Source organism: Motacilla alba, chromosome 6 (genome assembly GCF_015832195.1).
Source record: "Motacilla alba alba isolate MOTALB_02 chromosome 6, Motacilla_alba_V1.0_pri, whole genome shotgun sequence".
Taxonomy (NCBI): Eukaryota; Metazoa; Chordata; class Aves; order Passeriformes; family Motacillidae; genus Motacilla; species Motacilla alba.
Genome location: NC_052021.1, coordinates 35,607,734 through 35,624,370, shown reverse-complemented (window position 1 = coordinate 35,624,370; position 16,637 = coordinate 35,607,734). Strand labels below are relative to the sequence as shown.

The 16,637-nt window shown below is 36.2% G+C and overlaps 1 protein-coding gene across 1 annotated transcript in view; it reads right to left on the bottom strand.

Annotated features, from left to right (window-relative positions):
- Positions 1 to 16,637, bottom strand: part of CFAP46 (cilia and flagella associated protein 46) — a 68,064-nt gene that overhangs the window by 35,730 nt on the left and 15,697 nt on the right. The window contains exons 13-24 of the mRNA XM_038141536.1: positions 15,655 to 15,775; positions 13,781 to 13,904; positions 12,731 to 12,861; positions 11,241 to 11,386; positions 10,581 to 10,714; positions 8,823 to 9,035; positions 7,343 to 7,553; positions 6,845 to 6,994; positions 6,003 to 6,110; positions 4,296 to 4,477; positions 1,979 to 2,110; positions 482 to 647 (exon numbers count right to left, since the gene is read on the bottom strand). Coding sequence (XP_037997464.1) covers positions 482 to 647; positions 1,979 to 2,110; positions 4,296 to 4,477; positions 6,003 to 6,110; positions 6,845 to 6,994; positions 7,343 to 7,553; positions 8,823 to 9,035; positions 10,581 to 10,714; positions 11,241 to 11,386; positions 12,731 to 12,861; positions 13,781 to 13,904; positions 15,655 to 15,775 — 1,818 coding nt within the window. The remainder of the gene's footprint in view (positions 1 to 481; positions 648 to 1,978; positions 2,111 to 4,295; positions 4,478 to 6,002; positions 6,111 to 6,844; positions 6,995 to 7,342; positions 7,554 to 8,822; positions 9,036 to 10,580; positions 10,715 to 11,240; positions 11,387 to 12,730; positions 12,862 to 13,780; positions 13,905 to 15,654; positions 15,776 to 16,637) is intronic.

Here is a 16,637-nt window from a genome sequence, read left to right as displayed (position 1 = left end):
GTCCTAAACAGTCTGTTAAAAACCTGAAGATATGCAAAGTAAAACTTTCCTTTTGCAGGTAGAAGAAATTTGAGTCTGCAGGTGGGAGAAACCTTAACTCAGTAACTTTTTTCCCCCTAAATTAGTGTTTTAGGATCTATTATTATATTTTCCAAATCTATTATCATACTTGCCAGAAGTGGCTTTTTTTCTGGATTTTGAATATTTTCTAAAAATTCTTTTTTGTAAGCTTCATGAAGTGAAACACTACAGTGAAAATCAGACAGCAAATTACTTTGCAGAAAACTGTTGAGAGTTTGACAATTGACCAAAACTAAAAGAGTCACCAAATGGAATACAAGAGTGTGTGACTACAGGTAAGAAACCAGAAATGTATTTATGACAAATAAGTCACTTTTACCTCTTAGGAAAACTATCTTGAGGTTTCTCTACCATCAGCATCAGTCACTAAAAAGAAGCAATACCTATTAGAAATTCTTACCTGTTTGTTTTTAGTTTCTGCTTTAATTATACTCTTAAGAATTATTTTGGTAGGTTCTTTAAACTGTTCTCTGTCATGTGGTGAGCCTAGCAAAGGTAAACATGCATTCCAAAAGTGTGTAGCTGCAAACATTACAAGGGAATAATTTCCAGCTTCACCTGCATGCCTGAAGAAAGGGAAATAGAACTTTATAAGGAAAAACAGCCACACTTCAGCTATGATAAAGAATTTTACTTTTAGGAACATTTGAGTTTAGCTGATGTGTGGATCACCTCAGCAATGACGACTTAGCATAAGAGCTTCATAGAAAAGCTGTTTTCCATTTTGATATACCAAACAATTTCACACACTCAGCAGAACTAGGAATAAATAAGTAGCATATTAATGATAATAATTAATTTTATTTCTGCATAATCTTAGCTCAAGAGCATTCATTTAAACAATAGCAGAAAGATGTTCTTGTTGGAATAATGCACTTTATTTGGCTTCCTATAATATTAATTTCTCATTCTAAAAAACCATTAAAAATAAAACATAATAATTATTACAGTACTGCGGATTTTGCTTAGTGCAGTACCACTGTAACACAAGAATATGACCCAAATGGCACTAGCTGCATCCAAATTGCTTTGAGCATATTTCTGCAAATGATACTTTGAATTAATCAAAGTTAATAATCCTCCAGATTGTGACACAACACAGTACTCATCTGAGTGAGAATAAAACTTGTCATTTTAGTGAAACATTACAGATTGATGTAATGTAATCATCAATTGAATAGTGTTACTGTTTTTAAAAAAGCAGTTTTTTGAAACTGTCAATATGATCACCCTCTAGATAGCACTCTTGAGATCCCATTTAGACTGTTATATCTGGTTCTACGCCACCCAATACATGCCAGGCACACAGAAACCACGAGGAGCTCAGTGAAGGGCCACTGAGATGATCCAAGGACTGGACTGCATTTGCCTTGAGAAGAGGGCTAGTTGAAGAGGTGGCTTTAGGGGTCCTAACAAGGGGGAGTTTCTCAATAACCTAACAAAGTTATTGAGCAGCAACAGTCAGGCTCTTCCCAGTGAAAGGCAGGACAAGCAAGAACAGGTTAAATAATAAGTTAAAACGAGAAGGGTTCAGAAATGTCCCCCATGGGTACAACCACGCAGTGGAGGAGGTTATTCACAGAAGCTGCATGTCTCCATTCCTTGAGGTTTTCACAGCCAGACTGGATAAAGCCCTGGACTGGCCCTGCTTTGAGCAGGAGTCCGAACTAGATCCCTTCTGAGGATGGTATGATTCTCTGACACTGCAAAGTCAGCTATGTGGAAAGTAGTTGATAAATTTACTGAAGTGCAAAAATCTGTCCAATCCTTTGTTAAAGATTTCAACTCACAATTATGCTGATTTTTATCCGCCTTGGGAGAAAATATGATGATCCCCAAAACTGTAATTAAATTTTAGATCTGTTTTATGTTAGTTTTCTCTCAACATAGAACATACCTGGCACTCTGAACAAAGGTTTTTGATGCTGCTACACGGAGATGTTTTCTTCCAGACAAATTCTCCATTATGCTCTTCCCTTGTATACAGGCTGCAATGCTTAACATTTCTTGTCTCACCCTGTTACCAAGCCTGCATAAAGGCAAATATTTCAAGAAGTGCTAAGTCTTACAGGCGAAGATGATATCAATTTCTATTATGATATATTCAAGATGTTTCTATATAGATGTCCCTTGCTTAGGAAATTACAAATCTTTTTATTGAGCTTTCTTTTAAAATTAGAAAACATTTCAAAAACGGAATATTTTGTGAAAAGGTAGACTAAAATATCTTTTTCACACCTCTACAGAAAATAACTGTGACATCAGATTTAAAAAAACTATTACCTGTATTCAGCAAGGAAAGAACATAGATTTGTAATTTTTTCCCTATTTTTCACTATTGTACATCAAAAAAAGTATTACGTCTAAGTCGAACTTATACACCAAGCAATTAAAAACAGAAATCAGGAAAATGAGATAATTTTTGATACTTTATTTTGAGATTTGTCATGCTTGTGTCTGGTAAAGTATGCCCAGGGCTCTGGAGAAATTGATATGGATCCCACTCCACTACATGTAAAAGAAAACCCATATAGATTTCAGTTCCAGAGTTAATCAGTTAAAAATCAATACACAAATAAACTGATATCACTGCTTGATGCCATTGATTAATAGCAGCTTAGTAAGAAAAGAATAAATCCGACTGGCAGGAGTTCCAGCGCGGCGGCCACCGAGCGCCGCCCGGGAGAGCCGCGCGCAGCCGCGGCGGTGCCCACCAGAGGGCGCGCTGCCCGCAGCGCCGGCTCGGACCGCCCCGCGCGCGGCTCCGCGCTCTGCCGCGGAGGGACGGCCCGCGCTCGCCAGCCGCGTGCCCGCGCTCGCCAGCCGCGTGCCCGCCGCTCGCCAGCCGCGTGCCCGCCGCTCGCCAGCCGCGTGCCCGCGCTCGCCAGCCGTGTGCCGCCGCTCGCCAGCCGCGTGCCCGCGCTCGCCAGCCGCGTGCCCGCCGCTCGCCAGCCGCGTGCCCGCCGCTCGCCAGGCGCGTGCCCGCGCTCGCCAGGCGCGTGCCCGCGCTCGCCAGCCGCGTGCCCGCCGCTCGCCAGCCGCGTGCCCGCGCTCGCCAGCCGCGTGCCCGCCGCTCGCCAGCCGCGTGCCCGCGCTCGCCAGCCGCGTGCCCGCCGCTCGCCAGCCGCGTGCCCGCCGCTCGCCAGCCGCGTGCCCGCCGCTCGCCAGCAGCACCGAGGCGCGGCCGCGCAAGCCAGCGTTCTACCTCGCAGTACTCTGCACACTGCTACACGTGCAGCAAGTAGTCTCTGAATTTCTGTGAAGTTCTGAAATGATCTATATAATATTAAGATAATTTATTTGGTTTTACGTGTTTTTAAACCCACGTAGAAAACAACTACGAGTTTCAAGGAACAGAATACTGTTTTTATAAGGTCAATTATTTTGCAGAGAAAAAAATGAACGCTATATTGTATCTGAAATCTTTCACGTGTTTATTTCAAACTTCCTAGATTCAGAAAAAACTGCTATTAAATGGAGTTGATTCTTTCCTCTTTGGATAAAATTAAATTCTGCTTTTGGAGGAAATTCTTTTTCAAAATAGAGGGCTCAAAGGGTATGACCTTTTTTATAATAAAGGACTCCACTAATAGATCCGTTTATATATGCTTTTTTTTTTTTTAAGCCAAGTTTCAAAATATCAGTTAAGTAAGAGAGTGGGCTTTTAAAGGAATTAGTTACACTCCTATTGTACCCATATGCATAGGTGGCAATTTAGTGCTGTCAGACTACCTGACAGCAGAGCCTGGAATACAGGAACTGCTCGTATCTTTCATCACCCCCAGCTTCAACTTAGTCCATGAACTACGTAGCCCTTCAGTGTAGTAGGGCCAGATGAGCACTGAAAGCAATTCGCTTCATCAAAAGAAGTAGAATCAGCTATTTTCTGCTTAGAGATTATAAAAGAGTCAAAATACTATGATTGCCAGAGATCATTTCAGAGCAGCAGTGCTCCAGGAAGACACCCAAACGCAGAGATGTACAAGCTTCTGACTCCCTTGCATAGCAAGCTTCATCTATCTGAACGGGGTTCAGAGCCACAATCTGGATCTCCCAGTGCCTTTTACTTTCATTTTCATCTGTAGCTGCAAAATTTTTTTGGAAAAAAGATTCTTCCATTTTTGTTTATGTGACCAGACACATTTACCCTCTTTACTTTCTTCAAAACTTAGTTCAAGTACATTACCATATCATAGGAAATTCTATGTACTTACACATCATATTTCTTAATATTTCTATTGAGGACAAAATTCTCATCTGATTCCAAGATCCTTTTGGAACAAGTCATCACTCTTTTATAGTCTTGTGATACATACGCAAAATATGTAAGTCGTGTCAGTGTTTGCAATTCCACTAAGGAATCTGACCAACTGCATTCTAAAGCCAAATCCAGTAACTAGGATTAAAAAAAAAAAAAAAAAAGGTTTAAATTCAAAGTTTTTATATGCTTTTTTTTTTTTTTACAACCCACCTGGGCATGGAAAAAGTATATGATAAAGCCATCTAGAAAATGGAAGAGCTACAAGTACAATCAAAATATACAATAGAGAGGCCTCGTTCACAGTGTAGTAAGTATTAACATAGTGTGTGCAAATCCAGGTATAATTGTGCATGCCTTTTGGCCAGAAGTGTCTGCCAGGACTTGTTCTATGTCCTCAGTCATCTTTCAAAAACCAGTGGAATAAGACTTTCAAAACTCAGAGCCCATTTTAGTTAGGCCAAAAGTAAGAATGGGACATAGAAGTGGTTTTGCAACAACCAGTAATTGTAATAAGCAGTTGCTGTGTATGCTGTTATATACGTGGCAGCATGGGAGAGCTCGGGCTCCATAATCTTAGAGGTCTTTTCCAACCTAAACATATATATACACATACAGATATAGATAGTTACATATAGTTTCATTATAGGATCTCAACGTTTTCATTTCATTTCTTTTGTACGTGTCAAAGGCCCTCCTTCTTAGGATAGTGGTAACTGTTAATGAATTGGTCCAAATGAAGATACTACAACACTGCTATACAAAACTATGCCAGTGAAGTGATAACTAAAGTTAACTCATAATATTTGACATAAATCTGTACACCTACTAGAATTAGATACCTATATATTCATAAGGACCCAGTTCCCAGTTGTCAGTAATAGTTTGTGGTTGTCCTGGCAACCTGCTAGTTTTATTTTACACAGTCAATCAATAGTAACCAAGTGTAGTTGTGTTCTACTTGAAACTGAAAAAAGTAAATTCACTCTAACGTGAAGTTTTCTGTTGAAATGTTGAATGCTTCTAATACAAAGCCAAACCTCACTGCAACTACCTGAAATGAGGCTGGAGCCAGGGAGGGGTCAGTGCCTCTTCCCAGGTACCAAGAGACAGGGCAAGCGGAAGCAGCCTCAAGTCACACCAGGGGAGGTTTAGGTCGGATATTGGGAAAATTCCTTCACTGAAAGGGAATCCCCATCCCTGGATGAATTTAAAAGTCTTGTGGATGTGGCACTTGGTGACCTTGGCAGTGCTGGGGGAACAGTTGGACTCTGTGATCTCAGAGGGCTTTTCTAACCTAAACAACTTTAAGCTTCCATTAAGTTTTCTCCAGAGAAAGATGAAAGGTTAGAAGTATGGTTCTGTACAGAATTCACCTGAACCCATTATGCTCATCTAATGGTTACTGAAGCCATCTGCTAGAGCAACATAAGCATAAACTGCATATTTATATTCTAATGGTATCTGGTCTTTGGATAAATAAAATTATTCTGTCACAAAAATCTCCTTCCTGTCATAAATACTTAATCTCTTGGTTAAAGAAAATAATGGTACAATAAAAGATTCAAAAATAATTAAACTCCATTTAAAATTGAATTTGAAATCAAATTCATAGTACACAATTTCTTAAAACTCAAGAGCTTATAAAATAAACCCTAAATACCTGAGATAAGCTAGGAACAGTGAAATCCATGAGACCCAAGCCATTACATGAATACATTTCCAGACCAACAAGAATTCTTGCCAGAGGATTTTGTGCTTCATGATTATTCTAAGCAGAAATAAAAAATTCATATTCAGAGATTTTTTTTGCACGTTAATATTATTAAGGACATTAATTGAGATGACATAATAATAATAATAATAATAATAATAATATTTGAAAACATCAGTTTGCTCTAAGCAATTCCTGCTCTCTACTGTGTCCTTAAAATGGTTGGTTTTTTGTATTTATATATTTTTAATTAACACTGTGAGCTCTGAACTATTAGTTTCAACACTAAAAGCCCACATCAACAATACAGTGAAGGCAAATTTCATATGCCCCTGAGGGTTTCCAGTTTTATAGACACTATAAAATAAAAATATAAGAATTAAATATTTCTTTCCAGCTTGCTAGGTATATAATGTATATATATAAAGAGGCCATAGTAAATGTTGACATTAATATAGCTGATTTTTCTTAACACTTTTAATGCAGCTATTTTATTATTTTACATTTGTGAATTCAAAAGCAGTTTTGCTCCACAGTCATCATATGACAAACATCACCATGGCAGCTAACAGCATAAGGAAGAATTAAGAAATGTAGACTCACTGCTATACCCAGTGTGAAAAATTTGCTGTGTTCCACAAGGAGCTGCAGACAAAATTCATTTTTACATGACAATCAAATATACAGAAGAAAATGTACCTTGATAACATCAGTCATTATTAAACGAATTTACGAATTTAACTTTTCTTTGTAAAGTTTCAGCATTATACAGGATTTCAGGGAAATCATACCTCCTCCCGAGTCCCAAGATGATGTCTGATCTGCTGCTGATTTAACTGCTTTGCTTTCACCCAGGTAGCAATGATCTGTTGTTGTGCAGCAATAGAGACTTTTTCATTAGGTATGGTTCCAGTCATTGCATTTAGGGCAAATTCACAAATCTAAACACCAAGAAGAGAAAAAAAAAAAAAAAAGTGAAATACAGGAGAATGTGGAAAGTTTCTTGTATGGGACATGCTATCCATTAGTTATTTTTAGATTATTGCACATGCATCTCTAAGCCTAACATCTCCTTTAAGTCAACCCAAGGCAAACAGAAGTTACAATCCTCAGCCCCAAGTTGGTAAGGAGCTCCAATGTGCATTTGGGGAGGATGTGTGGGGACAGAAACTGTAAAAGAAGGTAGTTTTTTTAAAAATAAACTCGTACTCTTGAATTTATAGGAATTCATTCTGCTGTAATATATGACAGCAGAATGAAAGGGACTATAAAGAATCAGGGGTTTGCACCTCTAAGGCAGCTTTGATGTCAGGAAATCCACTAGGATCTACTGAAAAAGAGTGGATGATATCTGCTTTTTCCTGTTTCTTTGCTGCAGCTTTTCTGCTACTCTCTACTGCTGTATCTTCTATCTTCTCAGCAGGTTTTGGCTTTGGAATCCAAGAAATAATTAGGCCTCGAGCCACAGCATTACATAACATCAGTAAAATGTCAGTACTTCTGTAGAAGAAAACAAAAATCAGAAGTGCATACTGCATCAGATGAAAACAAAAGGCAGGAATAAAGTTATTGATTTCAGGAAGTCAGCATGACTTGAAAATCTAGTTTTTTCCTAGAAAGCAAAATGATGGATATTACCCAAAAAACCTGCCTGTTGGTAAAGCAGTTTAATGACTAAAACTACGAAACCCAGAATCAGTTTTTCAGTTAGGATCAATTTTTCTCATATGAAAAGAGCAACTATTTTCTAAAAAAGTATCCTAAACAAAGCGCTTCACATTTTTTATGGTTATCATGCCAATCCACTGCCAAGCTGAAATTTTTGGGTTTTTTGGGTTTTGGTGTTTGGGGTTTTTTTGTGGGGTTTTTTTTTGTGGGTTTTTTGGTGGTTTTTTTTTGTTTTTTGGGGGGTTTTTTGAGAAAACATAAACCTAATTATATCTAAGAGATTATTGCAAGAACATATTGATACAAGTATCAAAATAAACAAGCAGGTATTGCCAGCCTTCATCTCTACACAAACTGAAATTTTAATTTTATTCCCCAGTACTGTTAAAAGAGATTTATTTGCTGCTGGTCATTACCTAGTGGTGAAGTCACTCTCAACCAAGTTCCAAAACATCTAGGAATTTGTTCTATAGTCAGACTTTGACTAGAGTATCTACTCCACAATGCTTGATCATTCTCCCATTGCATTTACTGCAGAACAGGATTTCTCTAAACCAGTGTGAAATCCATGTTCCCATTTTCATGGTCTACTAATGAGCACATTCCCTTTATTTCTTTTTTTTTTTTATTATTTTCTTGTATTTCAGAACCAGCAGTAATCACCATACACTGGTTAGAACTATTTGCAATGAACTATATTTACAAAACAATTCAAGTTCAGAGAACTGACAGTAAGCAAATGCATTTTGAGCTGTTGTGCAAATTCAGAGTCTCAGAGAATTTTCCCAATTTTCTGACTAACTTAACAAAATGCTACTTTGCATTCACATGTTGCTATTCCACACTGAAGAGAAAGTAATATTTATTGGTCTAAAGTTAGCATGGCTTACAGTGTATAGTAACAAAGAACAAACAGAAAGGATTAACACTTAATGTTCACAATTTATCTCCTGAGCTACTCTATATATACCAAGGCTCCTTCACTGCCAATGAAAGCCAGCAATAAATATTTCACAGCACAAAGTGGCTTTCCATGCTTGCAATAATATTTTCTGTGTTTTAGAAAAAAGAGTATGTTCATATCCAAACATCTCAATTTACCCGTTGTGCCCAACAGTCTTGATGGCTCCAAGAAGAGTCTGCAGATACTCAATAATGTCCCTCTGTCTTCCTGAAGAAATCACATGTCTGTTATAATTTAAGACATACACCACAGCGTTGTGAACAATCCAGGCTTCATTCAATTCTTCTCCTATTTCAGCTGCACGTTGGAAGTTTTCCATAGCATACCGAGATAAGTTGTCTATCCATAAACTATAAAATTAGTATAAAGAAGCTGTTATTCCAAAGCTCCAACACTGGAAGGAATTCTATCATAAGGTTAAATATGCAGTACTACCAACAACAAAACCAAAAATTTAATTACTTTCCAGTTGCATTTATTAAGTTCTCATCCACTGACTTATATTTTACTTCAATGAGAAGATGGTTCAGAAAAGGAAGTAGTATCAACATGAAATGAGTAGTCTCTGACATTCAAATGCTATTGGCTTAAAAAAGTGTCTATGGTTCATGTTTCATCCACACGTTTGGGTTTTTTAAATGCGTGTGTGAATCCATGCATCAGTGCTAGAAATCAAATAACCATGTCAAGGCTCTACTTGAACACAGATATGAGTGAGGCATGCCATCTGAGAGGTAAGTCTTTTTTACTCAAAACTGTATGTGTTGTTGCACTCAAACACATTTCCAGGTGCTTTGAAATGCTGTAATAGTTTTAAATAGAATAACATTTTTTTCACAGTCTATGCAATAACTTTCAGTAAGTTTATTTTCTTTCTTAATTATCAAAATGTATTATTACTTTGAAAGAAACAATACTAAAAATACAGTCTTGAATGATCATACAGAATTGCCATGGTTCCAAAGTCATAAACTCAAAAGCACAAACTGACAATGGGTATTACTGTGTCAACAATGGTACAGGACACAGTACCAGACCAAAGTCCTCTTCTTCCTATGGGTTTTTAATCTAATTATGCAAACTCAAAAATAGCTAGTATCAAATTTTGGAACAGCGTTCTCACCTTCCTTGCCCCTTGGCTCTGATCAGTTTATAATTTTCCCATTCTACTGAACATTTGCAAGCAGATAGTGTGAGAAACTTTACTTAATTTTCAGATTTAATGAACAGACCTAGGGACACAACTCTGCCATCCTGATCTCTCAGGACATGACCACTGTAACAATAAGGCTGGTATTACTATGAATGTTAACAGCAGAGAGTCTAAGCATCATCTTCAGAAATCTCTCTCCTCCTTCTTCTCCTTCGCAATAAATAATCATGTCAGACTAGAAAAAAACAGAGCTTGCTATATTCTACTCTCCAAAATTCATTTCAGTTGATTGGATGGAGCACACTAGATTTGCAAACTGGAATAATTCATCGCATGCATTCAGTACTATGAAATCATTAGATGTCTAGGAGTTATAAAGCAAGAAAAAAAGAGCTTTCTTTTTGATTTGAGAAAACATATTTTTAAATACAGAATTTAATTATCTAAGTGTCAAAGTGCAACCATTTAATTATTTTTCAGCTTGGAACACTAGCTTCTAGTCTCAGAGAAATAAATGTTAAATGAAAAATAAAATCCACACTCCAGAATGAAAGGAAACCTAACAAAAAATATCTCAAACTATATTTTATATCTTTTTCCTGTTTCCCATGACTACCCACAAAAATGAAGAATCTGTTGACAATTTTTCTAAGGAGAAACAGTTTTTAAAGTTATCATCAGTGTCTCATAATAATGATCTGTTAAGAGTTCCTTGGTCTTGATATGTATTACAAAAAAGTACCTGTATGCTCTCCATTCTGGATCACTGTCAGGAAGATATGAAACACATCCTGGACGACGCTGGTATGCAGCTTCTGGAGGTACAGCATGATCATTCAGTTTGACTCCCTGCAATCTTAATAAATGAACAGTTGCCTGAAAAGACACATAGAAATAAATTTTCTACCCTGGTTATCAATGTAAAAACAGATTATTACTTCATATTAGTGCTGTTACCGCTTCAAAAATTAAAAAAAAAAAAAAAGTGTTTTTCAAATGCTGTACAGGCATGTACAAGTATATGAAATACAATGCTCAGTACTTCATAAGCTTACAATTGTCTACAGCTAATTTTACTAAAAAAATTACATGGAGAAAACCCCATAATTTATATATGTAAGTTTTTCAATCATGCTGGAACTTCATGGATCCAGAAATGTAATGTCAGATGTCAAAAATTTACAGTAGAATCTCTTGTTAAGAAGTGTTAACAGCACCTGCAGTAAAACTATTGCTACAGTTACTTTCGCACAGTATTTTGATAAGATTGCTTCATGAAACCACTTCTTCATTTACTTCCTCTGGAGATAGAAAATAACTAAACTCAAAATTCCAGTGATTCAAGATTGGTATGTAAAACAAAACTAAACAAATATGAATGACAGTTGTGTAGTTTATTTACCTCTGCATTAATAAATCTTATTTCTGCTAGTATTCTGAGTAAATATGCTTCAAAAGAAAAGGATTTAGTAGGCAACAATGATTCTCCTGATGAGCTGTCACCTTGACCATCAATCATCACAGTTGCAGTAGCTTTTTTCTTCTGTGCTAAAAATAAATAAACCCATTAATATTTCCATGCAAATCATCATCTTCATTTTTAAATTTACAAATCCCTACATATTCTTAAATTCACAAGGAATAGTCAGCAAGAAAAGATTTTTAACTATTTCAAGTAACTAACTTTTACATTATTACTGTTTATTGCACTCAAAACCTGCTCTCAAACATTGCTGAGGCATTTGTTACTTGTCATTTTGCTGCATTTCAATTTATTTACATCTTCAATATTTGCAGCAAATAACTTGCTCCAGTCATGGTATGCATACTGAAGTTTCAGTGTGCATAGACTCCATGGCCTCTAGTTCAATTTTGTTGCATAAATGGAAGTGGAGCATAGAACTGGATTATGCAGAGGTTAAAGTCTTTGTGCATTTGAATGATGCACTGGGTTGACTTTCTGGTAATGCACACATTGGTAAAGACAAAAAACAGCATTCTTTTTCTTTAGTTTAATAAAGAAGAGAAAGGACTAAGATTGTTTTAATATAAACACAAAGTTTGTAAGAACACACCAGTTTCTATTAATGATGCTTTTGGTGCATGGTTGCCATCAGTTTCTGGTAAGTGTATTTATTTTTCCCTTTTTTTTTTTTTTGGAAAGAAGACAAAAGACTAAACATGGCTAGTCTGAAGATGCAAAACTTGTGAAAGAAAACCAGCAAATTGATGTGCTATTTTAAGTGGACTTTGGAAAAAATATGGAATAGGTTTGATTAACTTTGGCTAGTGAAAAGAAAATCCATTTCATTTATTCTTAAATGTGAGTTTTACAAATTCCCTGACAAAGCCAACTTTAAAAGCCAATAAGCAGAGAGTAATTTGAAAGTGCTTTTCCCCAAATTAAAAACTCTTAATGTGTACTAGGTTTCCAGTAGACCCTCAAGGAACAACACTGGATACCTCAGAGGAACCACTCCCTAACAGGGGATTAAAGGGTAAAAGATGTCAACACGCGGGCCTCATACCGAGTGGCTTACAACCCATTTTTCTACAGCTCCATCAGACAGGAATGATATGGACTTAAAGACCATGAGGGAATTTGCCTGTGTTCTTAAGACAGGTAGATGTATTTCAAAGAAGTGCTTCTCTACAGTGCTAGTGAAACACTTCTGACAGCAGAGTATGGCTTCTACAAAAAACCATAATGACTGATTTCTAGATTTGGAAGTATAAAGAATATTCCATGTATGCCAACATGCAGTGTCAGAAAAGAAACTCAGGGAACTTTGGGAATGGGAGGAAAGAAAACAATACTGTCTGTCTCCTTTTAGTAACTTAAATAAACGATTAAAAAGTTCCTTACAACATTGAAAATGATTTGTCACTTACTTTCTTTATGCTTTGTTGCCTCCCCAAACAAAATATCATCATACAAGAGGCAAAATCTACATGCTGCACGACAGACATCCCATACTTCCTGTTTACGTGCAACTTTTGCCAAATCTGCCCAAAGTATAATTCTACCAAAGAAAAAGCATAAATAAAATTAGTTAATAAGCAGGATTAGATTCCACAGTTCAGGACTGACAAAAATAATCATGTCAATAATGATGGCCATCAGTAAAAAAAATTACATCTAATCAAAATTAGTAAGTGGAAGATGTCTTGTCAGTAGCAAAGGCAACACTATTACTTTATCTATTAAAAATAATCTCTTCAGCACACCAAGAGACAGAATTCTTCTCTTGGATGGTAATTCTACTGAAGTTTCAAAACATGTGTGACAACCCTAATTTTCTATGTCATAAACTAAACTAAATATTTCACAACTAATGCTGAGAATTTAAAAATAAGTCTTGAAAACTAGTTTGGATTTAGAATCTTTTAGAAAACAACTGCCTTTAAATTTCAGGACAGGAATTTTTAGTGCAGCAAAAAGGTAGACACATCCTTTTAACTAAAGAATAACAAAATGGTATATAAATAGTCAAAATTAAAACTGTCATTTTTCTACAGATTAATCTTTCTGACTCTCAAAATGAACTTCTTAGTTTTTTTACCAAAAAAGCTGTGGCACATGCTGTGCTTTTTAGGTGAAGGACTTAAAAAGACACTTGCAAGTATCAATTCTTCATCAAGTACAAGCCTTAATCCACGCATCCCTCTGTATGTTGGGCTCATATCAATAGAACAGGTGAGTTTAAGTGTGCATGTGAGAGAGGAGATTAGAAAGAAGGAAAGAATAAAATTCTGCATAGCATGGAAATGTAACAGAGCTTTTTGAACAAGAAATTATACACACGCTTCAATATGTTGCCAGAGGCTGAAATATTCAACCTCTTACAAGGCACCATCCACTAAAAACCTCTGAGACAGAACCTTTCCTCTTAAAGACTTCTACAAAAGATGAAAGGGACACTTCTGGTCTGTAGCAATTACCTTTCTCTGCTATTTCCATTTCTTAAGTGTTTCAAATGTTCATCAACTTTCTTCACACTTTTAGTATGATGTTGGGCTTTTGCACAGAGGTAGCTTATTTGACTATTACTTTTACCGGAGAAAACTTGGTAATGAAATAAAAATTAACAATAGTTAATAGTTTTTATATATTAGAAATTTTTAAATCCGCAAGAATGGCAAGGAATTAGATCCATAATTCCCTGCTGAAACACTCAAAATCCAGCCCTTTTCTCATTTCTTCAAGCTTTCCCCAAACCATTTAACCAACATAAAATCATGTATGTACTCTACCAACATCTGTTTTGGTTTTTTCCTGTATCTTGAAATACAGTTGTCCCATCCAAAACTGTCCTGTGCTTGTTTAGTATCCAAGTATCTCAAATACACCTCTTTTCTGACAGGACATGTAGTGCTCTAGTTAGGTTCATTCAAGAGCAAGTGAACCATGTAATATGCAAAGTACACACTCATTCTGAAAACAGAATTTTTTTTTTTGCTACTGAAAAGAAAAAATAACCATATAAATCCGATGTTCTGTCCTGCGTACATTTAATATAATAAATTTGCATATATATTTTCTTACTCCTTCAATACACATGTATAAGCTTGTGGCAACTTAAGTCATAGAGAAAGCAAAAACTCATTGCTTGGATGACAGCCTAAGAAACAACTGAAAATTTTCAGAACAAAATTTTTTAAATATGTCAAAAGAAGTCTTGTAATAGCTTCAATGTAGTAATAATCTGACTCATTTTAAAGACTCAGCCCAGAAGGCGAATGTGTGCTCAGATTTATTCTCAGAGGAACTTCAAAAGCAATTGTACAGTTGTCAAGTTAAAATTTAACAACAAGATGTCCATTATTTTAATTCTCTTCATTTCACAAATATGATAAATTTTATCACTTTAAATAATCTATGAAAATGTTTTCCAGCAACAGAGTTTTCATATTCTTAAAAGGACTGCGCAGAGTGGAATAGCTGATGTATAAATATGACTCTGGCCTGTAAGTGATTAGTTGATCAAGTTTGAAATGGGGATATGCAAGGTGGACTTTGTGGCCTGGCTGAACAGACAGCATGAGAGAGCTGCATGGTGTTCTACAGCACACACAGGCTGCTCTGGAAGCAACAGGACTCCTTCTGCAGCATTCCCTTCCTCCAGCATAATCTCTACTACAGGAGTACACTGGTTTTACTCAAAGTTAATAAAATTAGTCACTTACACACACTTGCTTGATTGCCAAGATAGTACAAAATAGTTTAAGCAATCTGGAAAGTCTGTTCCTTGTCCCCTCTTCCTCAACCAGAGGCTGTATAATCACAAACTGATTTTGTTTTTCTGTTTGGGCATAAGGAATGTATCCATTTATGTTCCATGTTTTAGAAAGTAAATAATGAATTCACACCTAAATCTCTGTGCAAAACTATAACTCTCAAAGGCAACATCTTAGAAGTGAAAGACAATTACAATACAGAAAGAATACCCAGTGTAATTAACACTGGGTATTATTGCGTGAAATTTCTGAAAACACCACTTAAAAATGAGGTTAACCACCTTGGTTAAAAACATTCAGGAATTGTACATAGTGAAAATAGAACTACTTACAGCACACTACAGCACAACAGTAGGATTCAGAGGAATTTGGAGGGGAAATCAACACCTTTTCCAGTATCACCATACAACTTTCTTATCCCTAATGAAAATAATAGTAAGTCTGCCACAGAATTCAGCAGAACTATCACTTCATCCGTATTGCAATATTCCCTATATGTTGCCACTGGATGCCACGTCCAGCCTTTAAGAGTGTGCACAGCAAAGTTAGTAACTTTAAGTCACATGCACAAACTTTACCTTTAGCTTCATTTTCACTGTCAAGGACTATTTGAAATGTGTCAGGAGCTAAAGCAAGACCTGCATTTACCAGAAGTGATCTCTTTTTCCTCACGTTATCCTTCTGTTTTCCCCTTTTAGCCTACATAAAGAAAAGAACTCATTGTCATAAGGTTAATTTTATATTCGAACTAGATCTTGTTTACTAAACATAACATAATACACATCATATAACTTGCAACAACCAAAAAATACCCATAGAATTGTGTATCTTTAGGTATCTTACACATCATTATACAGCATGACTGTCGTTGAAAGTGACTGTGAAACTTCTGTTGATATTCACATGATTACACCACAGATAATTTAATACAAAGTGCCATTTCTGCTTCTCATGAATCTTTACAGTATATTCCTCAGTATATAACCTGACATTATGTTATACCTTTTCAAACAAAGAACAGAATTTATTCACAACCAAGAGTAACATATCCAGTGTGCAGTAGCTACGAATTGCTATAAAATAGAAAAAAAATCCTGGTCTGCTAAGAACTAACTAAAGTCAGAGGAGGTGTGGGTTTTTTGAAGCAACATTTAAACTAAGCTTGCATGGAAAAGCATTTAAACCAGAAAAATAAATAAATCAGTTGCCAGTATGATTTTTGTTCAGGTGTTAAGGCAACACAACAGAATTAGATGCAGTAACTTTTGACAGTGCCCATATTGTGACTGCAGAGTATATTATTTAGTGGCATTTGTGAGAGCCACATGATATTGATTTATCTCATAGCCAGTGAGGATGTTTAGCAATTTGGACATTGTGCTTCTCATTAAATAAAACTGTTTCATGCAATGAAATCCTAATTATTGACAACTGCTATTCTTTTTTTTTTTTCTCTCTTTTTTTTTTTTTTTGCTGCTATTTCTGCTAATTAACAACTCCCTGCCTTTCCCAAGAAATAAGCTTTGAAAGAACTGGGAAAAAAAGTCCTTTATTATGATCT